General features: G+C 50.9%; 1 protein-coding gene across 3 annotated transcripts in view; it reads left to right on the forward strand.

The window, feature by feature from the left end:
* Positions 1-26,662, forward strand: part of LOC308478106 (putative cation-transporting ATPase 13A5) — a 52,312-nt gene extending 25,650 nt beyond the window's left edge. For 2 of the 3 annotated variants that reach the window (XM_081007384.1, XM_081007386.1), the window contains 21 exons: positions 1,046-1,203; positions 1,490-1,678; positions 3,451-3,512; positions 5,725-5,875; positions 6,355-6,441; positions 9,503-9,592; positions 11,290-11,446; positions 12,020-12,137; positions 13,231-13,355; positions 15,197-15,357; positions 15,504-15,623; positions 16,782-16,861; positions 17,286-17,328; positions 17,523-17,632; positions 18,748-18,844; positions 19,891-19,963; positions 20,440-20,614; positions 21,982-22,169; positions 23,227-23,315; positions 23,561-23,641; positions 26,088-26,662. In XM_081007384.1, the coding sequence (XP_080863510.1) occupies positions 1,046-1,203; positions 1,490-1,678; positions 3,451-3,512; positions 5,725-5,875; positions 6,355-6,441; positions 9,503-9,592; positions 11,290-11,446; positions 12,020-12,137; positions 13,231-13,355; positions 15,197-15,357; positions 15,504-15,623; positions 16,782-16,861; positions 17,286-17,328; positions 17,523-17,632; positions 18,748-18,844; positions 19,891-19,963; positions 20,440-20,614; positions 21,982-22,169; positions 23,227-23,315; positions 23,561-23,641; positions 26,088-26,288 (2,555 nt within the window). In that variant the 3' untranslated portion in view covers positions 26,289-26,662. The remainder of the gene's footprint in view (positions 1-1,045; positions 1,204-1,489; positions 1,679-3,450; positions 3,513-5,724; positions 5,876-6,354; positions 6,442-9,502; positions 9,593-11,289; positions 11,447-12,019; positions 12,138-13,230; positions 13,356-15,196; positions 15,358-15,503; positions 15,624-16,781; positions 16,862-17,285; positions 17,329-17,522; positions 17,633-18,747; positions 18,845-19,890; positions 19,964-20,439; positions 20,615-21,981; positions 22,170-23,226; positions 23,316-23,560; positions 23,642-26,087) is intronic. The other variant, XM_081007385.1, reaches the window with a different exon arrangement.
* The last annotated feature ends 433 nt before the right edge of the window (positions 26,663-27,095 follow it).

The raw sequence follows: 27,095 nt of genomic DNA on the forward strand, positions 1-27,095 counted from the left end.
CAATACTTGGAGAGGGACGCGGGTGGCGCTGTGGGTTAAAACACAGAGCCTAGGACTTGCCGATCAGAAGGTCGGCAGTTCGAATCCCTGCGACAGGGTGAGCTCCCGTTGCTCGGTCCCAGCTCCTGCCAACCTAGCAGTTCGAAAGCGCGTCAAAATGCAAGTAGATAAATAGGTACCGCTCCGGCGGGAAGGTAAACGGCGTTTCCATGCGCTGCTCTGGTTCGCCAGAAGCGACTTAGTCATGCTGGCCACATGACCCGGAAGCTGTACGCCGGCTCCCTTGGCCAGTTGGTCACGACTGGGCCTAATGATCAGGGGTCCCTTTACCTTTACCTTACCAATATCTGGAAGGAGGAGCAAGCCTTCTTTCTGCTGATCCAGAGAATGGAAGCTGAACCAAAGGATTTAGGCTGCAAGAAAGGGGGTCCCCGCTCAACCACAGAAAGAACTTTTGGAGGGTGAGAGCTGTTCCACAGTGGAAGGGTCTCCCTCGGAAGGTGGTGGCCTCTCCTTCCTTGGAGGGTTTAAAGCAGAGCTTGGACGGCCATCTCTCAGGGATGCTTTAGCTAAGATTCCTGCATTGCAGGGGGCTGGACTAGAGGACCCCCGTGGTCCCTCCCCACTCTATGACTCTATTGCTGGGAAAGTGTGCCTGCCCTCTGGGTTCCTTCCAAGTCATTGTTCTTAGAGCTAGTTTCATATGAGGCTGTTACTGGGACCGCAGGCACATGCCATCTTACACACTCCAAAGCCATAAGAAATCCAGTCCTAGGCACCTTTATTAGAATCACTGAACTATAGAGGGTTGTCTGGTCCAACCCCCTGACAGACAGCCAGCTGCGCTTGGGCTCCGTGGAGCTTCCTTCCAAGTAAGCACGCAGAGGATCGCAGCCTAAATCCGAGCGCAAGAAGGATGGGATGTGGGGCTCTTACCTTGGACGCCAAGTTCTCTGGGAAGCCAAAGGACAAGGCGTGGAGATAACTCCTTGGGCCGAGTCTGTGTCCTGCGTTCGAGTGTCGCCCATGCCACGTTTTGCTGCAGGTTTCAACACCGCCAAGGGAGACCTGGTGAGGTCCATCCTTTACCCGAAGCCCCTGAACTTCCGCCTCTACCGAGAAGCCTTCCGCTTCATCGTGGGCCTGGCTCTGATCGGCATCCTGGGGCTGGTCTACACCATCGGGGTGTACGTGAGCCGCAAGGTGAGTCTCGGAGAGACAGCACGGTCTAGTGGTTAGAGTTCTGGGCTAGGACCCAAATCCCCATTGGGCCGTGACACCCACTGGTTGGGACCTTTTCTCTGCCTCTCCTACCTCACAAGGCTGGATCAGGAGGGGCTCCTTGAGTAGCCTGGAGGGAAAGGTGGGTTTGAATGCAATGAATTAATAGATGGGGCTGGGCGGGGGGCTTGGACCGAGCCCCTTAAGGCAGAAGTGCATGGCCGACCCGCTGACCACATCTGCCCGGTGTGTGTTTGTGTCCTCCCAGCAACCCGTCTCGGACACGGTGACCATGGCGCTCCTCCTCATGACGGTCGCGGTCCCTCCGGCCATTCCGGCCGCCTTGACCACCGGCATCGTCTACGCCCAGAGGAGGCTGAAGAAGAAGAAGATCTTCTGCATCAGCCCTCAGAGGATCAACATCTGCGGGCAGATCAACCTGGTGTGCTTCGACAAGGTGCCGTCTGTGGGGAATGCCCTTGGGGTTTCAAAGTCCAAATCGGAACAGACTTTGTCCTAAAACGGGAGAGTTGGAAGGGATCCTAAGCGCCATCTGCCGCAATCCCTGACGGAGGGACACCCCAAGTCTGCTTGAAGCCCCCCAAGGAAGGAGAGACTTGGAATCTCTTTTCTTGTAGTTTGAATCCTTTGGTTCTGGTAATGCGGTAATTTGGGTTTCAGGCACTGAACTTTCGCCAATGAATTGCAGGGTAGAGCCCAGAGAGCACACTTTGCCCTGGGACACAAACTTTATAGGGAAAATATACATCATTTTGGCTCTTTCATCCTCTCCCCAACCGCCGTCTGCCACCCCATCATCTCTCATCCAACCAGTTCTTGGAAACACTTTCTCAACCCCTTTTTTAAAAAATGTACACGCAGAGCCCTCCTTGTTCCTTATCAGGAGTTGTTTCTCACTCCTAACCTTCAAGCATTAACAGTTTGGGGGTCTGGCCGCACTCTTGGGTTCGTGACTCTGGCCTTGCTGTTAATGGGTTCTACAGAATTTCTACCTCAGGCCCCAGGAGGGACCATGGCTTAGTACAGCGGTCAGCAACCTTTTTCAGCCGTGGGCTGGTCCACCATCCCTCAGACCTTGTGGTGGGCTGGACTATGTATTGGGGTGGAAATTGAACAAATTCTTCCCCAGCCACTCTGGGCGGCTTCCACAAAGACCCAAAATACACTAAGATGTCACACATTAAAAACTACCCTAAACAGGGCTGCCTTAAGATGTCTTCTGAATGTCAGGTAGTTGTTTATCTCTTTGACATCTGATGGGAGGGCGTTCCACAGGGCGGGTGCCACCACCGAGAAGGCCCTCTGCCTGGTTCCCTGTAGCTTTGCTTCTCGCAATGAGGGAACCGCCAGAAGGCCCTCGGCGCTGGATCTCAGTGTCCGGGCAGAACGATGGGGGTGAAGACGCTCCTTCAGGTACACTGGGCTGAGGCCGTTTGGGGCTTTAAAGGTCAGCACCAACACTTTGAATTGTGCTTGGGAACGTACTGGGAGCCAATGTAGGTCTTTCAGGACTGGTGTTATGTGGTCTTGGTGGCCGCTCCCAGTTACCAGTCTAGCTGCTCCATTCTGGATTAGTTGTAGTTTCCGAGTCACCTTCAAAGGTAGCCCCACGTAGAGCGCATTGCAGTAGTCCAAGTGGGAGATAACCAGAGCATGCACCACTCTGGCAAGAAAGTCTGCGGGCAGGGAGGGTCTCATCCTGCTTACCAGATGGAGCAGGTAGACAGCTGCCCTGGACACATAATTGACCTGCGCCTCCATGGACAGCTGTGAGTCCAAAATAACTCCCAGGCTGTGCACCTGGTCCTTCCGGGGCACAGTTGCCCCATTCAGGGGTAACTGCCTTGAAGCCTTTGGAAACCCCCAGAGGCACCCTGTGGGTGCCAAGGATGCTTCACGCCTCCAGCGCTTTCATTCCTGGGAGGTTTCTAGTCCTCAGGAGTTCTTTCCTCAAGGCTCAGCGGCACCCAGGGGCCGGGCTTCCACTGGGCAAGGGAGAAGGAAGCTTGTGCCCCACGGAGAGCTTCCCGGTTCCCCCAGGGGCCTTCCCGTCTCTCTCTGCCCCCCTCCCCGCTTTGTGGGCCCATCCCTCGCCTTCACCCACCCACAAGGAGATCTGTGCCTGAGCTGCCCTGCGACGCTTGAGCTGAGCATCGGGGCCTCCGCCTTCTGACCAGGGATGCCCTGTGTCTGTTTCCCCCCACCTAGACTGGCACGCTGACAGAGGATGGCCTGGATCTGTGGGGCGCCGTCCCCTGCGAAAAGAGGAGGTAAGCCCCCTAGAATGGTAGCGTTGCAAAGGGAAGTTGTGGTTGTGGTTGTTGTATCCCAGTGATCATCTGGTCCAACTCCCCGGGGTGGCCAGAAAATTCCCTTTAAGTAAACCTGCTGCCAAGGAGAGGCTTCGGGGAAATCTAGCAAGCCAGCCCTGCTCCTTTGCAGATTCCGGCAGCAGAGAACAGTGGAAGGTTTAGTCCTCTTGGCAGTGCCTGCTTTGGGGACGGCAGCAGATTCATTTCAGAAGTCTTAAATACAAAAGGTTAAGGTGCCAACAGCCCATCTAGTCCAGCAGCACAATAATCTTTCTTTCTTTCTTTCTTTCTTTCTTTCTTTCTTTCTTTCTTTCTTTCTTCCTTTCTTCCTTTCTTCCTTCCTTCCTTCCTTCCCTCCCTCCCTCCCTCCTCCTCCTCCTCCTCCTCCTCCTCCTTCTCCTCCTCCTCCTCCTCTTCCTCCTCCTCCTCCTTCCTCTCCTTCCTCCTCCTCTTCCTCCTTCCTCTCCTTCTCCTCCTCCTCCTCCTCCTCCTTCTACAGCCCTTTGGCTCAGCGCCCTGTTCAAGGGAAGCCCTCAATCTTGTTCTGAAGGAGCCACTGTGTGTTTGGCCTCTGGAACGAAAGGATTAAGGAGGTTATGTTGACAGTTTCCAACAAGGGCCGATTGTTTGTGGAGTAAAGACGGGTGTGGAGGGGGTGAGCAGTGACTGGATGGCGGATTTAGGTGCTCCAAAAGCCTTCCTCCCCCTAACTTGGACCTCCTTCCTGGGAGACCAGCGAGAAAGAGAGAGATGGAAAGGTTTCTGGTCGGATAGCACAGCTGGAGGCAGGAGCGCTTGCTGGAAACCGCAGGAGGGGAAAGGACTCTTGGGTTGGACTAGATGATCCATGAAAACAAGAAAATCAAGAAAAAATTACAATACTTCAAAACATTACAAAACGTTAAAATGCTGAAAGAACAAGCAACAAGCACATCAGCATTTCTGAGCCTCTGATTCAGGGAAATCTCTCCAGTGGGGAAAGCAGACATTTTGCATCCTTCCTTGGCCTGTGGGTAGACTAAACTTCATTTTTACTGCTCCCTTTTCCTCGCCCCTGACCTCCAGTCTTATCTTTTCATAGACCACTCTGAGGGTTTGCTGTTCTTGGTTTTTTTGCAATAAAACAATGTACAAATTTTATGAAACAAATCAATTAACAAATGGATTGGATTACCCCCAGATTGGGCAACCTGCATTTTCAAGGGGGAGACCAGCGGAAGGGCAGACAAGGCCAATGAAATAGGCTTTCAAAGATCTGCAGCTGCGCAGTCAACTCTGCTGTGGGGCAGCCCTTCGCCTTAGACCCAAAGACGGGCTTCTTCTTTCATCCCTGGCAGCCTTGCTGCTCCAGACAACCCTTTGAGACTCCTCTTGTCCACTTGGGCTGCAGATCCTGGAGCCCAAGCAACATCTGCTGTGTTTATTATTATTATTATTATTGATACATCAAGAAGAAAGAAAAGAAGAAAAACAGAAATGAAAATGAAAATGAACACAATATTATTTACAAAACAATGAAGCAAAAATTGGTCTTTGAACTATAGATCCGACCTCCCATCTGTTCCTTACTTCAATTATATATTGCTGGTTGCCAACACACACTTTTATCCAAATTTGACTAATCCTTAATTTATTTTAAATCTGATGTCTTTCTTAAAGCTACTACTGAAATTGCTCGAATGCTGCAACAGAATTTAAACTACAGTAATTATTTTTCAAATGTACTTTAAAGACCTCCTGTTTTGGTTTACTCTTTATTTTTCTGATAAACTATCTAACTCTGCATATTCTGTCAGTTTTTGAATCCATTCATGAATAGAGCAGATTTTATCACTTCCGTTTTGCAGCAATAAGAACTGTTGCTGCAACTGTAGCATATAAAAAGATACCCTTCGGTTTTTTGTGGGATATCCAAATCTATAATTCCCAGCTGATAAGCTTCTGGTTTTCTGTTAAAAGAGATCTTTAACCTTTTTTGTAATTCTGAATGGATGCTCTCCCCAAATACCTGGGTTTTCTTACATAGCCACCACATGGGATAGAGAGTACCTGATTTGCCTGGGAGAGAGTTTTGAAGGCGCCCTTGGCTAGTGTGGCTAATCGGCACCCCGAACTCTTTCTCCCTCCGGCAAGAGGGACCCTGGAGCTCATGCTCTGCTTTCCCTCCCAGCTTCCAGGCTGTGCACAGCTTCTCCAGCGGCTGCCCGCTGCCGTGGGGGCCCATCTGCAGAGCCATGGCCACCTGCCACTCCCTGCTGGTCTTGGACGGGAAGATCCAAGGGGATCCCCTGGACGTCAAGATGTTTGAGGGCACCAACTGGGTGAGTCGACTTTCGCACTCAGGGCTGCCGAGGAGGAAAGAGCTGGGAAGGCAGGGCATAATAATAATAATATTTTTTGTTTAGTCATGTCGGACTCTTCGTGACCCCATGGACCAGAGAATGCCAGGCACTCCTGTCTTCCACTGCCTCCTGCAGTTTGGTCAAACTCAAGCTGGTAGCTTCGAGAACACTGTCCCACCATCTCGTCCTCTGTCGTCCCCTTCTCCTTGTGCCCTCCATCTTTCCCAACATCAGGGTCTTTTCCAGGGAGTCTTCTCTTTTCATGAGGTGGCCAAAGTGTTGGAGCCTCAGCTTCACGATCTGTCCTTCCAGTGAGCCCCTTTACCTTTATCTCCAGGCCCCTCAAGGATTCCTCTTAAGACTTGGCTTCCAGACCCTTCACCATCTTTGCCGCCCTCTAATCTGGTCCTTGAGACTCTCCCAGTCGCAATGTGTGTTCTCCTCCTTCCTTCTTACAGAAAATGGAGGAGTCCAGCTCGGACGGGAGCAAAGGCAGCGTGCAAGTGAGCCGCACCATTGTCAAGCCAGATAGCAACGCCGCCCAGGTAAGTGCCGCACCTGCCCCTGAGCGGCCCCCGCCCTGACAAAGCATCCTGCCACTCTCGTCCTGGGGGAGCAAGCAAGGCAGGGGGCGGCTGGCATCACAGCATCCGCTCAGTGAAAGAGCTTCTGGGGCAAAGGAGCCTTGTAGCTTCATTTGTGCATCTGCTACCCCGGGCTTATTCGGGACGGAGGCAAAGGGAAGCTTTTTGCTGGAAGATTCAGGGCAGACGAAAGGAAGTCGGCAGCACATAGTTAAACGATGGGACTCCCTCCCACAGGAGGCAGTGATGGCTGCCAGAGGATAGGACCGATTTATGGAGGAGGAGGAGAGGGCTAGCGATTCTGCTGTGCCTCCACAATTGGAATCAGTGATGCTTCTGAATCCCCACTGCTGGGAACCACAGAAGGGGAGATTTGCTCTTGTATTCGAATCCTGATTTCTGGTTTCCCATTGGGGCATCTGGTCGACCACTGTGAGAACAGGATTCTGGGCTCAATGGGCCATTGGCTCTTCCTATGCTCTTAAGAAATACATAAAAGCCGGCAGGGATCTTCTGTTGCCATTCTGACCTGGGAGGCATGGAAGGAGGCAGTTTAGAGACAGGACCAAGCCAGAAAGAACTTTCTGTGGATAATTTTAAACAAGGAAAAGTTAAATGCACGACTGCAGGGGGAACAGTGGACCGGCAGCAGCTGCTGGCGGTTGTTCTCTTTTAGGGCAGACTGAGAGCCACACACCTTCGCATCCTGGCACCGCAGTGCTCAGTCAGTTGCCCCGAAGAGAAGCCCACAAGGCAAACATGAGCACCATCTCTCTCTCCCAAGATTGTGTTCCCAGCCATTGGTGTTCAGAGGCAGGTGATGGTGAGGACTGAATTGATTGCCTGTCCTTCACGGGCAGGTCCCAGGAGTGGGCTACAACCTCTTAAAATTCAGTATGAAAACAAATTACAGGCAGAGGAAGAGGGTGGGTCCTGGCAAAGAACAGAGAAGGTGTCAGGTGCACCTCTGGGGGGGAGGAGTTCCACATTTTGGGGGCTGCTACAGAGAAGGCCCCCTTCCAGGTTTTTGGCACCCCAAACTTCGGTGGTGGCAGGACTAACCAAGAGGGTCCCCTCTGCCAATCTTCACACCCAAGGGGGTCTCTAGGGAAGGAGGTGGTCTCTGCTTCCTGAACTTGGGCCCAAGTCATTTGCGGCTTTAAAATGTGTAGGTGTGCTTGAAATGGAGCCTGATAATTAATACAGTAATACAGTCATACCTCGGGTTGAAGTAGCTTCAGGATAAGTATTTTTGGGTTGCGCGCTGCAGCGACCCGGAAGTAACGGAGCGCGTTGCTTCTGGGTTTCACCACTCACGCATGCGCAGATGGTCAAAATGATGTCACGCGCATGCGCAGAAGCGTCGAATTGCGATCCACGCACATGCAGATGCGCGGACGCGGGTTGCGTTCACTTCTGGATGCGAACGGGACTCCGGAACGGATCCCGTTCACATCCAGAGGTACCGCTGTACCTCCGTGAATGTGCGCCTTGTCTAGCGTCCATTCCAGCGAATGTCCGTGGCAAACCCAGAAGTACCTAAACGGGTTAACTCTGGGTTTGCTGCTCGCACATGCGCAGAAGCACTAAATTGCACTTCGCACATGTGCAGAAGCGCAGATGTGGTGCTTTGCCCTGAGTCCGTTTCGGCTAGCGTCCGGGGCTCCGGAACGGATCCTGGTCACAAAACAAGGTACGACTGTATGCGGCTGTTTTAAAATGGGGCTTGTTTGAGTTCTAAAGGCAAATCGGAGCACTGCATTTTGAGTCGGTTAATGTTTCCGAGCCATCTTCAAAGGCAGCCCTAGTTAGGGCACATTGCCGTAATCTAATCTGCTCCTTCCTGGACTGGAGAACTCGGAACACACAAGACTTCTGTCTTTTCAGGATTCACTTTCAGTTTGTTGGCCCACACCCAGCCCACCGCTGCCTCCAAACACCTCTCTAGCATCTCAGCCCCCTCTCCCAATTCAGATAGGTCAGAGAGACAGGGCGGGGTGTCGTCTGCGTATCGACAACTCCTCCCTCCCAACCTCCCAGCAGCTCCATAAAGAGGTTCAAGAATGGGGCACGAAAATGGGGGGGGGGGGCGAGATGGATCCTTACAGGGCACCACAGGACAACTCCCATGGGACCAGGCTCCCTAGACTACTTTTTGGACAGAGCTCTAGAGGTTAGAAGCAGAACCACTGATGTCTCCCCAGCCCTCTTGAGATGCTCTAGAAGGATGCGGTGGTCCATGGGGCTGAAAGCCACTGCAAGATCAATAAAAATGCACTCACCCATTTCTCTCCCGACAAATGCCCTCTGCCAGGGCGACCAAGGCAGCCTCAGTGTCCTGGCTGGGCCGGAAGCCTCTAGACTGAACTGGTTCCAAATATTCAGTCTCCTGATATTGGCTAACGGGTGAGAATTATCTAATGCTTCCTGGTCCAGGGAGGGATTCTGAAGGAAGAGGCACATCACCATCTCCTTCAAGGTGGGCATTCTCCTTCCTCCTTGGACCCACCCAGCCATGAGGGGCAAGGGGCAAGGGGGCTGGCATTCGGGCACCCTTCTTGAAGCAGCTTCTCTACATCTTCAGGATGCAGTAATATTTCTTTATTTATTGTTTCATTAGTAAAAATTACAGTGTAGAAAAACCTCAAAGCGGTTAATAAAAAAGATAAAGAAATTATCGTCAAAAAAACCGTATAGGAGTACGGTAATTTAAAGATAAAGCCACAGGAAAGCAGATTAAAACTCATGCCAACTTTCTAAGCGTCTGGGTGCAAATCTGAGCAGTTTTGTCCCTAAAGCGCCTGGCAGAGTTTCTACAACCACCAGGGACTCTGGCGGGGTCAGAGCAATGCTCTCTTGGCCAGACGACCCAAACCCGTTGACCGGTCGGAAAAGCTCTGCCAGACGGCCGCTCGGGGAGGCGGAGAAGTCCGCTCTTTGCTGCTGCTGCCGCATGTCAGGGTGTGGCAATGCAGCCTCCCACATGTTGCAGCCACCGACCCTCCTGTTTCGTTGCACGCAGGTCATTAGAGAGCCAAGGCAGCCTACGTTCTTCACAGTGAAGGCGGGACCGTTCAAGCGCAGGCCATCCAGGCTACCTCTGATCCTGGAGGTAGTATAGAATCATAGAGCTGTAGGATAGTAGAGTCGGAAGGGGCCTCGGGGGGTCATCAACCCCCTGCAATGCAGGAATCTCAACTCAAGCAGATGCTCTCTGTTTTCAGTCTATTGTTACTTTAACTTCTTGAAAGCTTGGAATTATTGTTGTTAACTTCACTATACCAGCTGCACTGGCTCCCGGTGGAGTATAGGATCAGGTTTAAGGTGCTGTTTTTAACCTTTAAAGCCCTATACGGCCTAGGACCCTCGTACCTATGGGACTGCCTCTCCTGGTATGTTCTATGGAGGACCTTAAGGTCCATAAATGACACTTTGGAGGTCCAAGCCGCAAGGTGCTTAGATTGGTCTCAACTAGGGCCAGGGCCTTTTCAGTACTGGCCCCAACTTGGTGGAAGGCTCTGTCACAAGAGACTAGGGCCCTTCGGGACTTGACATCTTTCCGTAGGGCCTGCAAGACAGAGCTGTTCCACCAGGCCTTTGGCTAGGGCACAGCCTGACTCCCTCCTTTGGCAATCCTCACAGAACTTTTAGCGCTAATGGTTGCCATTAATTTGATTAGAATTAAATTTACAATGAAATGATTTTAGAATGTTTTATCATTTTACTGTTGTTAGCCACTCTGAGCCCGGCTTTGGCTGGGGAGGGCGGGATATAAATAAAATTTATTATTTATTATTATTATTACTGATAATTTTGCTACCTTCTTTGTAAATAGCTCTGAGGGGGGTTCTTTTTACATCAAGTGGCGTATAAATTTTATCAGGGTGGATTTGATTTAAATCACAATTTTAAATCACTAGTCAGTAAGACACGATTTAAATCATTTTTTTTTTACATAAAGACTAATTATTGCCAGTATAATCTTAATATTTACAAACAGATAAAGGTTTCAATTTTGGAATAATAAATTTTCAGAGTAGTTTTTACAGTTATATCAAAAATTACTGATTTAGTTATACTATTAGAAATATATAGACAGACAATTATGCAGAGACGGTGGAACCTCGGTTGTCGGACGCTTCGGAAACCGAACAATTAGGAACCCGAAGGCCGACAACCTGGAAGGGAATGCTTCCGTTTTTGAACGTGCTTCAGAAGTCAAACGGCTTCCAAGGTGCGTTTCTCCATTTTAAAAAAAGAATTTGCCAACCAGCAATTACACCTCGGTCGTTGAACGTTTTGGAAGTCAAACGGTCTTCCGGAACAGATTACGTTCGACAGCCGAGGTTCCACTTTCAAGAAACAGAACAGGGAGTCCGTTCCACTGTCAAACGGAGTTTACGGACAGAACGTTCTTCTGGTGTTTAATCCGATTCTCCTTCCTTGCAATGTGAATCCGTTGGTTCGGGTCCCACAGTTTGGACCAGCAGAAAACAAGCTGCCTCCCTCTTCCCTGGGGCAGCCCTTAAGATACTGGAAGATAACTCTCATGTCACCTTGCAGTCTCCTGTTTTCGAGGCAAAACATACCCAGCTCCTTCAAGTGTTCCTTCTGAGTCTTGGTTTCCACAACCTTGATCATCCCAGGCGCCCGCCTCTGCACACCATCCAGCTTGTCAAGTTTCTAGCCCTCATCGCGCCTCCTAGTTCAGGCCCTACGTAGACGCCTTGGGTGTCGTGGTGCTGAATAGAAGCCCCCTGCTTGCGGGGAGACCTCTCACTAAGAGCCTCCTGTTCCCACCACTCCCAGGCCCCCTTGGAAGGCATCGCGATCTTGCACCAGTTTCCCTTCTCCTCCTCTCTGCTGAGGATGTCTGTCATCACGCAAGAGATTGGGAAGGACGGCTACGACCTCTACATGAAGGGAGCCCCGGAGACGGTGGCCGGCTTTTGCAAACCCAACACCGGTAAGGCCCCAAGATCCATGTTCCTGTAAGGTAAACAAGGTAAAGGACCCCTGGACGGTTAAGTCCAGTCAAAGGCAACTGTGGGGTTGCGGCGCTCATCTCGCTTTCAGGCCAAGGGAGCCGGCATTTGTCCACAGTAAGTATCCAAACAAACAGCTGGGTCAGACTTCAGGGGGAGCCGTTTTAAACGTCCATCTCCGAGGGCCTTCTGGCACTTCACTCCCTGTGAGAAGCGAGGTTGCAGGGAACCAGGCAAAGGGCCTTCTCGGTGGTGGCGACCGCCCTGTGGAACGCCCTCCAATCAGATGCCAAGGAAATAAACAACTAGCTGACTTTTAGAAGACATCTGAAGGCAGCCCTGTTCAGGGAAGTTTTTAAGGTTTGATGTTTTATTGTGCTTTTAACATTTTGTCGGAGCCGCCCAGAGTGGCTGGGGAAACCCAGCCAGATGGGTGGAGTATAAATAATAAATTATTATTAAATCATTATTATTTTAAACAAGCACATCCTTGGTTAGCTGCCTCTGCTGCTCTTTGACTGGCGCCTCTCTTCTCTCCCCCTCCTCCCCGGCAGTCCCAAAGAACTTCCACAGGGAGCTGAAGTGCTTCACGTCTCAAGGCTTCCGCGTCATTGCGCTGGCTCACAAGGAGCTCCGTCTGAACAGGGGCGTCAACCTGGACAACTTGGAAAGGTAATGCTGGCTGATGTTGGGCCTCCGGGGCTGATGCTGGCCTGACTCCACCAGGCATGGGCTCAACTTATATCGTTCATTATCAAGAGCGGAGTCATCTCCCTTCCGTGTCAGGGGTCATCCACACTTACCTTTCTGCCGTGATTTCCAGGCAGGGTCTGCAATTTAAGGCTCAGGGTCTTCACGCCCCCCCACCTTGCTTCCTGCTCTGGAGCTTTCCTCACAAAAACCTGCATTTTGAAGGTCAGGTGGCGCAAACGGCAATCCGCAGAAAACACAAATTGACATTTGCACCGACTGGGCTTTATAGAGCCAATTTTTGCAGGGAAAACTCCAGGGTGTGTGTGGGGGGGGGGGACCCCATCAGCACTCACACACAGAACTTTTAAGCATGGAAAGAGCAGGGCCAAAAGGTAAGTGTTATAGGATTTCTAAGGTCTCATATATATAAATCATATGTTCAAAAATTTACAAGGCAAACACATACAGAAGTATGTAAACCACATGTCTGAAATAGTACAGGAGAGAAATCCTGAAGCCCTTTTGACTCTCCCAAATGGACCTCAAATGTTTCTCTGCAAGGAGGATGTAAATGGGAAAGCCTCCCCACTGCCTCTTTGCTCACAAATCCTGTCTTAAGGGCGTATCTGTGTATGAATAGGGTGAGCCTGTGACCTGGAGTCAGGAACTGAGCAGGGCCGTCTTACCCATAGGCGCTAGGGGTGCGGGGCATCTAGGTGCTGCGATCTTGGGGTCACCAGGCTGAGAGTCCGGGGCCCGAGAGTTGGGTCTGGGGAAGAGCCCGTCCGTCGGTTGGAGCTCTGCGATGGGCTCTTCTGCTGCGGGCGGCTCTGTGCTGCAAGTTTGGGAGCGAGCGAGCCAGCGAGATGCTGAGGCGGTTGGCACTATTTTTCTAATAACGTGGATGAGCCTCACTGGCAGCCAGAGGCATAGTGGGGGACGACTTCATAAAGGACTCTGTGGGGCCGGCCACCTCAAGGCCGTGCTCCAGAGCAGCCCCCAGGCCTCTCTGGGTCCAGCAGCTCCTCTGGGCCCCTTCAGAAGCCCCTCACTCTCCCCTCTTGCCTCCCAGAGACAAGCTGGAGTCTGGCCTGACCTTCTTGGGTCTCCTGGTCATGGAGAATCGGCTGAAGATGGAGACCCAGGCTGTCCTGGAAGAACTCAGCTCTGCTCGCATCCGCAGCGTCATGGTCACAGGTAGGTAGGTTGTGGTTGTGTGTTTGTGCGTTTGTGAAGGGTTTGCAAGGGGTTCTCCCTCGCTGGGGTTTCCCAAAGGCTTTAACTGGGGGGGGGGGGGGAGAGAGATCAGGCCTTTATTGATGCAAACATACGTGGGGCTCAGTCTCTCTAAAAATCATAGGCGGGGGTGGAGGCAGGCTGGAACTGCATTGTAGTTGACAGATTTCCCAAGAAACGTAGCTTTTCTTTTGTGATCGTATACTGGCATTTGCAAACCTTTGGCTAAATGCATGCAGCGTTTGAGCTTTCGAGTCCGATTTGTCAGGACTGGTCATTGTCCTCTTCAGATCACCACACAAACGCTTCTTGTTCTTTTATAACTTTTTATTGTGTATTAACAAAATAATCTTATAAACAGTTCTTAACTATTATTCCTCAGAGTCACTTATTTCAGATACCTTCTGAGCTCTGCTTCTCCGTGACCAGCCACTCTCAAAATGGCGAAGGCGCCCTTCCCTTCGTTTTCCGCTCTTTTTTCTAACCTCCTGGCTAGAGCTGGCCTGTATCTTCCCTCCTCCGAATCTGAGCTAGAACTGAACCCTTGCCTTCCCTGTGAACAGCCGGTCCCTCCCTGTTGTTCCTCTTGCTCCCTTCTGTTAGATTCACTGCTCTCCTTCCCCCCTTGGGGAATGCTTTCTCCCTCTGAGAAACTGGAAACTTCTAACTCTTCCCTGACACGATTCTCCCAACCGATTAAGCCGTCTGGATGGTGTCGAATAGAAACAAGATGGTGGTCCAAAAGGGGGGGTTGGTTCAAGTGTTTTCGGCCCCCTGCAGACTGCCAGTATTTTGTGGGATGCTGGTGTGCACATTTCAAACCCAGGAAAGTTCTCTCTTGGCCCAGAGCCACAAAGAAACACACTTTTCTTCCCGTTTGGAAAGTGACCGCAAAACCCATTGAAAAATGTGGGGTGAATGGATGATGAATGGCGAGACGTGTCAACACCCTATCAGAGAATCAGGATGAGAGAAGTCCCAGCAGCCTTTGGGCCTTCAAGAGGAGACCTTCAGTTAGTTACTGGCAATAGGAGGGAGAGTGTGCTGGTCCCGAGGGTTAACCGTGTGGCGAGGTCCGAGTCCAGTCCGAGGTCGAGGGTGTGGTATGGGGGCTGTCCGTCAAGGCTGAAGTGGGGTCCAAGGCAGGGAGTTGGGTGAGGTCAGGAACTCTGGCAGAAGAGCAGGACAGGGTGCCGGCAGGAACAGGCTACCAACAATGTTGCTCCTGCAACCTGGGACTGGGGCTGGCCGGCTTTTATCTGCCCCGAGGCATAAGGCGGCCCCGGTCCACAGGTGACTTGCCTCTCCTGGCCTGGAGGCGAGCACTCCTCTTGCAGGAACTTAGTTCCCTCTGCCTCTCTGCCCTGAGCCTCTGCAGCTCAGGAGAGGTTGGAGGGTGACCGGACCCACAGGCAACCTCCGCTTCCCCTGACGGGGCTGGGAGTAAAGCACCTGCAGGCAATGGGTCCTCCATCACCTCAGGAGCCAGAGAGGACTCAGCTGATGCCTGCACCTGAGGACCCAGCACAGGTGAGGGCCCTTCAGGCTCAAGCCCCAGCCCCGGCTCAGCCGGTCCTGGAGGCAGGCACTCCTGTGCAGGCTGGGATTCCTCAGGTTCAGTCTCCAAGTCCAAATCCCAGGCCATCACAGAGAGGATTGCTCCTTTTCAATACACAGAAGCCCAAAGCCCCTTTGGGTGTGCAGAAGGGCAGACGTGGTTTTGGAGATCCTGGGGGCCCAGGGGGAGGCAAATGAGCCCCACAAACAGCCCCACAGACTTCCTTCCTTCCCCTCGCTTCCAGGCGACAATCTTCAGACAGCCATCACAGTCGCCAGGAACTGTGGGATGTTCTCCATTAGCAGCAGAGTGATCCTGGTAGAAGCCAGGGAGGCAGAGGGCTCCAACCGGGCATCCGTTACCTGGCAGCTGATAGAGGATGTGTTCAATTCAGACGAAGCCATGGTAAGGCAGGAGCTCCAGAGCTCTTTGCATAGCTTCAATCTGGGTGGAATGGATGTGCCCCCAAGCTTCTGACCCCGTTTGGCTGAGATGCTTCCAATTGCGCAAATTCTGAAATAAGTCACCGGAGCGTAATTCCTGACTTCCAGACTCCCGACATCTCCATTGACATCTCTGATGCTAGCGGGAAAGAGAGCGACTTCCACTTCGCCTTGAACGGGGACACCTATCACGTCCTCATGAAACACTTCGGCAGCCTCCTGCCCAAGGTACGCTGAGGGGAAGGCGGTGGGTGGTCCCTAGGGCTGGTGGCAGGGAGGGAATGAGGAATGGGCCCCCCGTTGAGACCAGGACGCATCCTTAAGGGCACTTTCTTGGAACCAGCCTGCAATGCGGGACTTTCTTTGGGCGGAAGGGGCCTCCAGGTGTGTGTCTTGTGAAGCAATAAGTGTCCTGCGCTTTCAGGGTGGGCTTGTACTGGACCGTCCTGATCTTCTGTCCACGGCGCAAATGTTCTTTGGCGCTCCCAGATTTCTCCCGCGTCATTGACTCCTCTGCACGGCCTCCCTGGACTCCTCCGGGACACTGTTTCATAGAATCGTAGCATTCCGAACAGGAGGGATCCCCTAAGCACCATCTAGTCCAGCCCTCTGCAGTGCTAAAGAATCCCAGATAGATGGCCATCCTGTGGGAATGTTCAGGGATGCAGGAGAGGATATATTGTTTGATTATAGCCTTTCCAACTTGTGTAAACAAGTTCACAATTTAGCAGAGTAACATTCCCCTTTTTAAACTTGCAGCGGATGCGTTTGCTCAGGCTCGCTAAAGCCTCTGTAAGAACTGCTCTGGTATTTTCCCCTTATTCCCTCATAAAAGATAAGACACAACACAGTCTTCTATAAAAGTATAAGAAGAGTTTACTCACATTCTGTTCACAATCGGATCCCAGAAGACAGACTTAGCTTAGAAAACTAACCTACACCTGGAAACTATCTCATAAGAAGACAGTCCCTTTGTCCTCTTTTGGCTGGAGGCCAAGAGAGCATCTTTGGCTAAGCAGATGTTGCTTCTTCGATGCATGTAGTCAAAGAGAGAGAGGTGGCTGCCCTGCCCTGTGCTTTTGTTGTTACCTGCACAGGTGAGGCCATGCCCACCTCTAGTCACATGCAGAGGAAGTCTGTCCCAGCCCAGAAGGAAACAGGAAGTTGACCTGCTGGCTGGACAAAAATTCCTCCCCATGTGTAAACATGTTCACTCTAGGAATGTTGTACTTGACTGCTCTTGTGTTTCACATCCCACAGATCCAACCTCTGTTTAAAAACATTCAATGAAGGAGACGCCACTAGATGAGGCTTAGGGTCCCTTCAAACTCTACAATTCTATAATTCTGTGTTTGTTTGGTGGGGCGTTTTTTTTCCTATCCACAGATTCTTCTGAACGCAACAGTGTTTGCCAGGATGTCTCCAGCGCAGAAGTCCAGCCTTGTGGAAGAATTTCAGAAGCTAGAGTAGGTTCCTTCCTTGCCATCGTGATTCTGGGAGCGGAGCTCAGGGGACAGGGAGAAGGACCTTTTTGCCGTCACAGTAATGTTTAAGATATTCCTTGAATATAATCCATTCTTGATTTACCTTTTGCATCGAATACCCTCATACCCTCCCTGTCATTTTTGCCATTTACAGATATTCTCATAGTTTAACTTGCCATTCAGATTTTGTAGGTATAGTTTCATTTTTCCAATACGTTTCAATAAAAATTCTGGATGCGGATGTTGCATACATAAAGAGAGATCTTACTTCTTTTTTGATTTCAGTTGACATTATCCCTAATAAGAAGGCTTCTGGTCGTTTTGTGAATGGGATTTTTAACATCTTTTTTTAAAAAAACAAAACAAAAACCTGAACTGTCAAATGATGTTCCCTCCTGTCTCCTAGCTACTACGTGGGAATGTGTGGCGACGGAGCCAACGACTGCGGGGTAGGTAATTAGATTTGTTAAATGATAATAATAATAATAATAATAATAATAAAGCTTGTGACCCACCCGGATCCCTTTCCCCATGGATGTGGCGGGTCCTAAGTGGAAACCAAAAGGCGATTCCTGTTCCTACAATTCTCTTGATTCCATCTGAGATTGAATGGGGGCGATGGCTGATGCTGCTGCTCTTTCAGGCCTTGAAGATGGCTCACGCCGGGATCTCCCTCTCGGAGCAAGAGGCTTCCGTCGCGTCTCCCTTCACCTCCCAAATCCCAAACATCGAGTGTGTGCCGGAACTGATCAGGTGGGTTTTGCGTCCTTCGCTTCCATGGCTTTGTTCCCGCCGCGCCAAACCTCTCCGGAGGCACCTTGTGGGACCCAGTGTGGCTTTCCTTCACTGCCTCCTTCCTCCTGTTGTAATAATAATAATAATAATAATAATAATAATAATAATAACAACAGTCCCCACTCACCCCACGCAGGAGGAACCCAGAACAACGGTGCACAAGCCCTTATATAGACTTTTGAAATTGCCCACCTTGTGGCCAAGACCCCCCCAAAAAATATCATCCATACATCACAGAAGGAAACAGTCTGCCACAGAACTCCTGATAATGGTCACTGATTGCTTTACCTGGGCAGCCTGGCCATTCTTTTGTGATGGTCAATATTTTAGTTTCCTGAATCCTGGTCACAGGCTCACCCTATTCATACACAAATACGCCCTTAAGACAGGATTTGTAAGCGAAAAGGCAATGGGATGGCTTTCCCCATTTGCCTCCTTTACTGCAGAGGAATACCGTATTCTTTGCTCTATAAGACACACTTTTTCCCTCCTAAAAAGTAAGGGGGAATGTGTGTGCTTCTTACGGAGCGAATGCAGGCTGTGCAGCTATCCCAGAAGCCAGAGGTGCACACCGATCCCTCTTGCTCTTCTGGCTTCAGCGAAAGCAACGCAAAGCCTCTTGAGCGCAGGGGGAGCACTCCTGCCTCTTCGCTCAAGGGGCTTTGCGTTGCTTTCTTGTTTCTTGTTTTCCTCCTCTGAAAACTAGGTGCGTCTTATGGTCGGGTGTATCTTATAGAACGAAAAATACGGTATTTGAGGTCATTGGAAGAATCCAAATGGCTTAAGGATTGCTCTCCCATACTGTTTCAGACACATGGTTCATATGTTTAGATATGTGTGCATTTATGAATTTTTATTCTGTATTTGAGACCTTAAAACTCATATAACGCTCTTTTCTGTCCTGCTGCCACTGGCAGTGGCACATGTTGCAACAGGGACCGCATGGCTAATGTGGTGCCACCCACTGGGACTGGCACACTCCTGGCACTTGCCCTGGCAAGCCTAGCCGCTTGCCGAGTCTTTCAGCCCCGAGTTGTCCTTCTGCACTTGAGCTGCCTCTTTCTCTTCCCCAGGGAAGGTCGTGCGGCCCTCGTGGCCTCCTTCTCGGTGATTAAATACCTGACCCTGTATGGGATGGGCCAGTTCATTGGCACTGCTCTGCTGTATTGGGTACGTACATATGTAAATATTGACAGATGTAGATGTCAGGCATTCGTCCTACACCTGAGTAGGCCCCAGCAAAGACACATGCCCGACTGGCATGTTCCCTCTCTCTTGGTCGATCGTTCGGGAGCTTCAAAAGCTTTCTTCAGCCCGAACATCACAGTGACTGATGCCAACAGACACTGGCACACTTAGGGATCTGCAGAGTCTCCGCAGTTTGCGTGACAGACCTCAGCATTTTTGCCAATCTACTTTATTTACATCTAAACACACACGGAGCACTGCAACGTGGCTTCCTCTCTCTCTAGCATCAGACAGCAAAGAGAGAAAGAACAAAGGACAAGAGTCCCAATTCACGGAACACAGGAACACAAACACCCTGTCTCCGTCACTTCCCACTCTGTGGAGTCAAAACAGACACTGCCATGTGACAGACAACAGTCCCATGCCTGCAATCACGGAGCAGGAATTCTAACAGTAGCTTCATCCAAAGGCCAAATGGTGGGTGACTGACAGCATGTGCCCCTAAACTGTAGTTCTAACTTGGAGGTAGACAATGGCTTCAGTTGAAGAGAGTCCTTTCTTTCCTTATTTTTATTACTGTAATTAATTAATATACTAATACTATTAATTACATTCCCTCCAAGGAGCTCAAGGTGGTTTCTATCTTCTCCTCCTCACCCACAGCGAGCTGCATTTCTGAGTGAGGGATTTGAACCCTGGTCTCTCCCCAGGTCACAGCCAGATCCTTGATCCACAGTGGTTCTCGTCTTTATAAAAAGCCTCCACCTAAAGGAGCAACGGGTTTGTTGCCTGGGATCCTGTAAGGCAGGGAAGTGATTTTGCCGCAATGGAGCGTGGACCCGTGTGCGAATCCAGGCCCAGCAAAACATCTTTGGGTGCCGTTGCAAAGTCCCGTAGACTCTCCCACTCGGTCTGAGTTAATTCCGTAACAATCCGAAGTAACAATCTGGGTGACAATCTGTCCACAAGCGGCAGGACTGAGAGCCCTCCGTGAACTCATTCTCTCTCTCTCTCTGCCCCACTTTTAGCAAATACAGATCTTTGGGAATATCCAGTACCTCCTTCAAGATGTCGGCATCACCCTAGTCGTGTGCCTAACAAGTAAGTAGATCACTGTGTTATGGGGTTTGGTGCCGCTGCTACAAGGAAGGTGCACAGTCAGATGTGAAACACGCCAATTCCCTCTTGAGCTGAAGGGAGCCTGAATTTGACTTACCCCAACCTGAATGAGCAAGGGACGCGGGTGGCACTGTGGGTTAAACCACTGAGCCTCTTGGGCTTGCCGATCAGAAGGTTGGCGGTTCAAATCCCCATGACAGGGTGAGCTCCCGTTGCTCGGTCCCAGCTCCTGCCCACCTAGCAGTTTGAAAGCACGTCAAAGTGCAAGTAGATAAATAGGTACCGCTCTGGCGGGAAGGTAAATGGCGTTTCCGTGCGCTGCTCTGGTTCGCCAGAAGCGGCTTAGTCATGCTGGCCACATGACCCGGAAGCTGTACACCGGCTCCCTCGGCCAATAAAGGGAAGGGCAACCTTTTTAAACTCTTTGCTTTCTCCATGCCATCTCTTCCTCCCCACAGTGAGCCTGACCCACGCCTACCCCAAGCTGGCCCCCTACCGACCCCCCGGGCGGCTCCTCTCCCCGCCACTCCTGCTCTCCATCATCCTCAACGTCCTCTTCACCCTCACCGTCCAGGTCTTCGCCTTCCTGTATGTGAAGCAGCAGCCCTGGTACTCTGTCCTGCGCAGCCACAGGTGAGGCCCCCATCCAATGAGCGCACCTCCCAGGGAGAGGCTTAGACGTGGGCTGGGCTGGGAGGCCAGGGGCTGCCATTTCCCTCTTGCTGGTGTCTAAGGGTAGAGGCTCCCCTTATTCCCAGAGGCAGCAGTGGGAGGGTGGGGCTGGAATCTCCCTTGGAGCTCACCCAGGCCACATCTCATGGAGAATACCCCCAATTTGCTCACGGGGAAGTCATACGAGATCCTCTCTCGGTGGAGCCTTCCTTCTGATCTGTTTGTGGGGAGCTTAGATGCCTCATCCTTTTGAGCTGCAAAGTATCTCCTTAAAAGAAAGAATTGGGAGGTGGTGCTGGGTGCTGAAGGGGCAACAGGGTTTGGTGAGCAGGAAGAACCTGTGACGGGGGGCAGTTCAGACTCTGAGGCTGGAGCAGAGGAGTGGGTTCAAGAGGCTGCGATATGTGAGATGTGATCCATGAGAGGCAGTCAAGTACAACATTCATTCTAGTGCTAGAGAAGACATGCAGGGGAAGACATGCAGAAACTTCCTGTTCCTCCTGGCTGAAGCATCCTTGCTTTGCATGTGACTAAAGGTGGGCTTGACCAAACCTGTCCAGGTAACAAAAGGACGAGTCATGCAGCACACCTCTCTCCTTTTGACTCCCATCTTTGTTTGACCAGCTTCTAGATAGGACTGCTCTGCTAGCTCTCAGCTAGCAGAAGCACTGGGATTATTCCCCCATATGGGGTAGATCCACATATTTGTAAATAAGTCTGCCTTCAGGAATCCAACTGTGAACTGATGTGAGTAAACTTCTTTCATTATCTTTGAATAAGATTGTGGCCTCTTTATTCTTTTAAGAGGGATTCAAGGGAAGTTACCAGGAACGTACAATTCAACCTGAGACGGACTGAATTGTATAATAGTGAGAGGCTCACACGAGCCTGCAACCAGCTATCTGCTGTGCGTGTAAGAAGGGGAATGTAAACTCTGCTAAGTAAAGGAACTTGCTAGCACAAGTTAGGAAGGATATTAATTAACAATATCTCCTCTCTTGCCACCCTGAACATTCCCACAAGCTCCCCTTCCCCTGTTCTCCCAGAATAAGGAGGGAAGCAGAACAGAGACCAGAGGTGCTCAGGCGCAGTTTGAGGCGGCTTGGGAAACATCCGGGAGAGGAGGAGCCTTAGGTGGAAGGCAGGGACCTTCAGCCTGGCAACGGCTACATGGGGCCAAGACCTGCTGGGAAGGGTTGCTGAGACCACTAGGCCGAGTTGCCTGCCATTTCCTTGAATGAAGAGTTAACTTGGCCAGCATCTGCTCTGCCTCTTCATTCTGACCTGCATCTGACCAGGGGTGGGGGGGGTGTGTGTCTTCCTTCCAGGGGGTGCCCTACTGCAGACCACCCTGTGTCCCTGGGCAACGGGACGGCCAGCAACGCCACGGCCCCGGAGCACTCCGTCCTGAGCTATGAGGACACCACCCTCTGGCCACTGGTCACCGTCAACTGCATCATCGCAGCCTTTGTCTTCTCCAAGGGGAAACCCTTCCGGAAGCCCATCTACACCAACTGTGAGAGGACGGGGAGGGGGCAGCGGACCCTCACACCCTTTTCTGCCTTTTCGGTTCACGGTGACTTCTGCCCCACCCAGCCCAGCAGAGACCCCAGAACCAGCCTTGCCAGGGGTCTGGTTGTGGGCAAAGCCCAGAGAACTTTCCATGCGTTGTCTCTTTGCTCCTCATCACACCCTGTGGAAGGAAGGAAAGAAGGAAGGGAGGGAGGGAGGGAGGGAGGGCTCATCAACATTGTCACTTGACCCATATTTTGACTGAATTGTGTACCAATTATTTTCCCCGAGTCCGAGAGCTTTTCTTGTTTTTCCATGGCTGGACCTTGTGAAAATCAGACCTTACCTGTTGAATTGAAGCTCAGGGGAGCAAGATTTCTGCTCAGATTTTCTGTGCACCAGACTAGGTCCAATGATTCAACGGGTTCAGTTCTTGGACTCAGGGGAATTAATCAGTGCAGGATGCGATCAAAATATGGGCCAGGCAAAAGTGGAAGGAAGGAAGGAAGGAAGGAGCCCATTGTGGTGGCAGCAGGAGCAGCCCCAGTGACCAGGGCCCCAGTGACCAGAGGTCCAGGGACACATGGGAACCTGCTTGGTTATAACAATAACAATAACAATAAAACAATAACAATAACAATAACAATAATTTATTATTTATACCCCATCCATCTGGCTGGGCTTCCCCAGCCACTCTGGGCGGCTTCCAGCCAAATATTAAAATACAGTAAAACATCAGTCATTAAGCTGATCAGCTTCTGATGTCTTCTAAAAGTCAGAGAGTTGTTTCTTTCCTTGACATCTGATGGGAGGGCGTTCCACAGGGCGGGCGCCACTACCGAGAAGGCCCTCTGCCTAGTTCCCTGTAGCTTTGCTTCTCGCAGGGAGGGGACCACCAGAAGGCCCTCAGCGCTGGACCTCAGTGTCCGGGCAGAACGATGGGGATGGAGACGCTCCTTCAGATACTGTTGTTGCCTCCCATCTCCCACTGCTCTTCCTGACGCTAGAGGCCCCCCGATTCCTGGGCTTCACTGGGGGCTCTTCCTCTTCTTGATTCCCAGATATCTTCTCTGGCCTGCTGTGTGTCCAGCTTGGAGTCTCCCTTTTCCTTTTCTTCGCTGACCTGGACCCCGTCTACATACGGATGGAGGTGAGTCGGGAGTGCCCAGCGGGAGACTCCAAGGGAGGGTGGGGGGTGAACCCGGAGCTCCCCCCAGCAGGAGGATATGGGCAGCTGGCACCAGATTGGAGCACCATGCTCTCCGCTTGGGGCAAAACGCAGAGCCCTGGGCCGGGCTCCAGGGGTGTGGGGTGCGGAAGGAGGGGGCAGGTGCCAGGCAGGCTGACCTGAAGGCGCTGCGAAGCCTAACCAGCTTGCAACCTCTTTCCTCACAGTTTCTCTGCACCCCAACCATCTGGAGAGTGTATGTGCTGCTGATGCTGCTGGTGGCCTTCTCCGTCTCGTTCTTCGTGGAGGTGAGCAGGCGAGCGTGATTTCAGGAGTCTGGCTGCTGGCCCATCTAGCCCAATGCTGTCTACACGGACTGGCAGCAGCTGTCCACGGTTTCAGGCAGGGGTCTCTCGGTCCCAGCAGGGATTGAACCTGAGAGCTTCTGCTTGCAAGGCCAACGCTCAGCCTCTGAGCTACGGCTTTTCATTTCCCCAGGAACTGGCTCAGAGTTTTCCCTTCCAGCAGAGCGCTACCTACTCCCAGGGGTTGTGGGAACCTGCTGGTGGTGGTTCAGGGGATGTGGAGGGGATTTGGGGGGTTAAAGAGGGTCGGGAAAACGGTCCCTCAGGCTCAGCATCCTCCTCCTGCTCACCAACAGATGATGATGATGATGATGATTAATTAAATTGATATACTGCCCTTCATGTGAAAATCATAGGGCGGTTTACAACATAACAAATACAAAATGAAGACACAAAATCCTAATCCTAATAATGACCCCAATAAGCCCCCTACCCCAAACACATTTTAAAGGGCATAGCATGTTGTTCATCCCAACGCCTGGTTGAAGAGGACCCTTTTCGCCTGGTGCCTAAACATGTGTAATGGAGGTGCCAGGTGAACTTCCCTGGGGAGAGCATTCCACAAGCGGGGAGCCACCACAGAAAAGGCCCTGTTCTCATGGGGCCACCCCTCTTGCGGAGCAGGCACACGACAACGGGCCTCAGAAGATGATCTTAGGATCCAGGTCGCTTCACGTGGGGAATATTGTGGTCCTGAGCCATTTCAGGCTTTAGAGGTCAAAAGCGGCGCTTTGAATGATGCCCGGAAACTAAGTGGCAGCCGGTGCAGTCGGGCCAGGATCGGTGCAATAGCCTTAAACCATCTTGCCCCAGTGATTAAACTAGCCACTGAATTCCCAAAGCGGCAACTTTCCCCCCATAAAACGCTGCAGCCTCAATGCCTCCAGATGCTTTTGGGATCAGAGGCAGCTCTGCTTTGGAAGGCCAGGAGGCTTGAAAGATGCTCTTGCGCTCGGATCCTGCTTGTGGGTTTCGCTCAGGGGCATTTGGTCAGCCATGGTGAGAACAGGATGCTAGACTGGATGGGCCCCTTTCTCTTTTATATATATAAATTTTTATTAGTTTTTTAACATGTCATTTTCAACAGTAATTAAACATACTTTTACATCTTCTTCAATTTTTTTGACTTCCATCAGTCCTGCCTGAAAATTTTCCAATCTAATCTCTTAGTATGCATTTCTTATCTTCCCTATTACATTTCAAACTCATAACTATCTCTATCTTTTTCTACTTTGTAACACTTTGTATATTTCTCCTTACAAAACGTCTTGTAGTCCTACTAGCGTAATTTGTTGATTACAGTTGCTCTTCAAGTAATTCATATACTTCTTCCAATCTTCTGTAAATCTCTGGTCCGGCAGGTTTCAAATCCTTCCTGTCATGTTGTCCAATTCTGCGTAGTCCATTAATTTCGTCTGCCATTCTTCTTTCGTCGGAATTTATTCTTGCTTCCATTTCTGGGCTAATAATCCTCTTGCTACTGTTGTTGCATATAAGAACAGTTTGACATCTTGTCTATTAATATCTTGGCCTACCGGTAAAACTCGGAAAATTAGAATATTGTGGAAAAGTTCATATATTTCAGTAATTCAACTTAAAAAGTGAAACTAATATATGAGATAGACTCATACCATGCAAAGCGAGATATGTCAAGCCTTTATTTGTTATAGTTGTGATGATCATGGCGTACAGCTGATGAAAACCCGAAATTAACAATCTCAGAAAATTAGAATATTAAATGAAATCAGCAAAACAAGGATTCCAAATAGAGCAATATTGGACCTCTGAGAAGCAGAAGCATGCATATGTACTCAGTACTTGGTTTGGGCCCTTTTTGCATCAGGGGGCGCAAATTACTTGCCTTGCCCCGGGTGCTGACAACCCACGCTACGCCGCTGGACCAGGATGCTTCAATAGCAGCCTTCAGCTCTTCTGCATTGCTCGGTCTCATGTCTCTCATCTTTCTCTTGGCAATGCCCCATAGATTCTCTATGGGGTTCAGGTCAGGCGAGTTCGCTGGCCAATCAAGCACAGTGATCCCATGGGCACTGAACCAGGTTTTGGTACTTTGGCAGTGTGGGCAGGTGCCAACGTCCTGCTGGAAAATGAAGTCAGCATTAGAATTAATATTCTAATTTTCTGAGACTGTTAATTTGGGGTTTTCATCAGCTGTAGGCCATAATCATCAAAATTATAACAAATAAAGGCTTGACATATCTTGCTTTGCATGTCATGAGTCTATCTCATATATTAGTTTCACCTTTTAAGCTGAATTACTGAAGTAAAAGTTCATTTCCGAGTTTCACCTGTATAATACCAGGTAAAAATGCTTCTGGTTTTTTTTTAAGAATGGATGGGCCCCTTTCTCATGCTCCCCTGTTCTTTGCAGGACGGCATCCTGCAGAACCACCGCCTCTGGCTTATGATCAAGGCCCTCTTCCGCTTCCGCTCCTCCAGCCAGTACCGGAAGCTGCAGCGGCAGCTGGAGGAGGACGCAAAGTGGCCGCCCACCAGCCAGAAGGACTTTGCAGAAGAGCCCAAGAGTGGCGCTTATGTCAACCCCGTCTATGACGAGGCGGGAGAGAACTAGCTGGGGAGGCCGCAGGCTGGCCCAGGAGGACTGGCCAAAAGGGACTTTTTGTGTGCAGAGAGACTGATGGAAACCCACGGGAGATCGTGCTCCTAGGAAGCCCCTCTGACGGTGCACACAGAGCCTGCCTTTGCTCATCCAGCTCAAGGAGGTTTGTCCCCTGCCAGGGGGGCATTTTGCTGTTGGCTCTGCCTGAGTGGGGAAATCTAGGGCTTGATCCCTGTGCCCACGCAAGGGATCCCAGCCTCTTCCACGGGGACCAGGCTGCTCCAGCGGAAGGGACACACGAGGGAACACCATCCGCCGTGTGGAAAACAAAGATGACTCTGTATTTTTGCTTTCCAAAAGAGAATAAAGTGGGGTTTTTTTTCTTTTGTGATTGTTGCCAGCCATTTATTTGGAGTTCTGCTGCTTGCAAAAATGTGCCGCAGAGTTGGTGCATCTGTGTGTATATGGAGGGCAGGACAAGGTTTGGGGAGGAGAGGGAAGACTTCACGGGCATTAAGATGAACGTCATTGAGTTGTCGGGTTGGGAGGGACCCCAAGGGTCATCTAGTCCAACCCCCTGCAAGGCAGGAATCTCAGCGACAGAATCCCTGAGAGATGGTCATCCAACGTCTGCTTAAAAGCTTCCAAGGAAGGAGAGTCCTTCATCTCCCAAGGTCATCCGTTCCACTGTCAAACAGCAATCACTGTCAGAAACCTATTCTTGATGTTGGGTCGGAATCGCCCTTTTTGTAACTTGAAGCCCTGGGTTCAGGTCCTGCCTTCTGGGGGAGCAGAAAACCTTCCAAGGGGCAGTCCTTG

Source organism: Podarcis pityusensis, assembly GCF_964106645.2.
Source record: "Podarcis pityusensis genome assembly, chromosome: 5".
NCBI lineage: Eukaryota > Metazoa > Chordata > Lepidosauria > Squamata > Lacertidae > Podarcis > Podarcis pityusensis.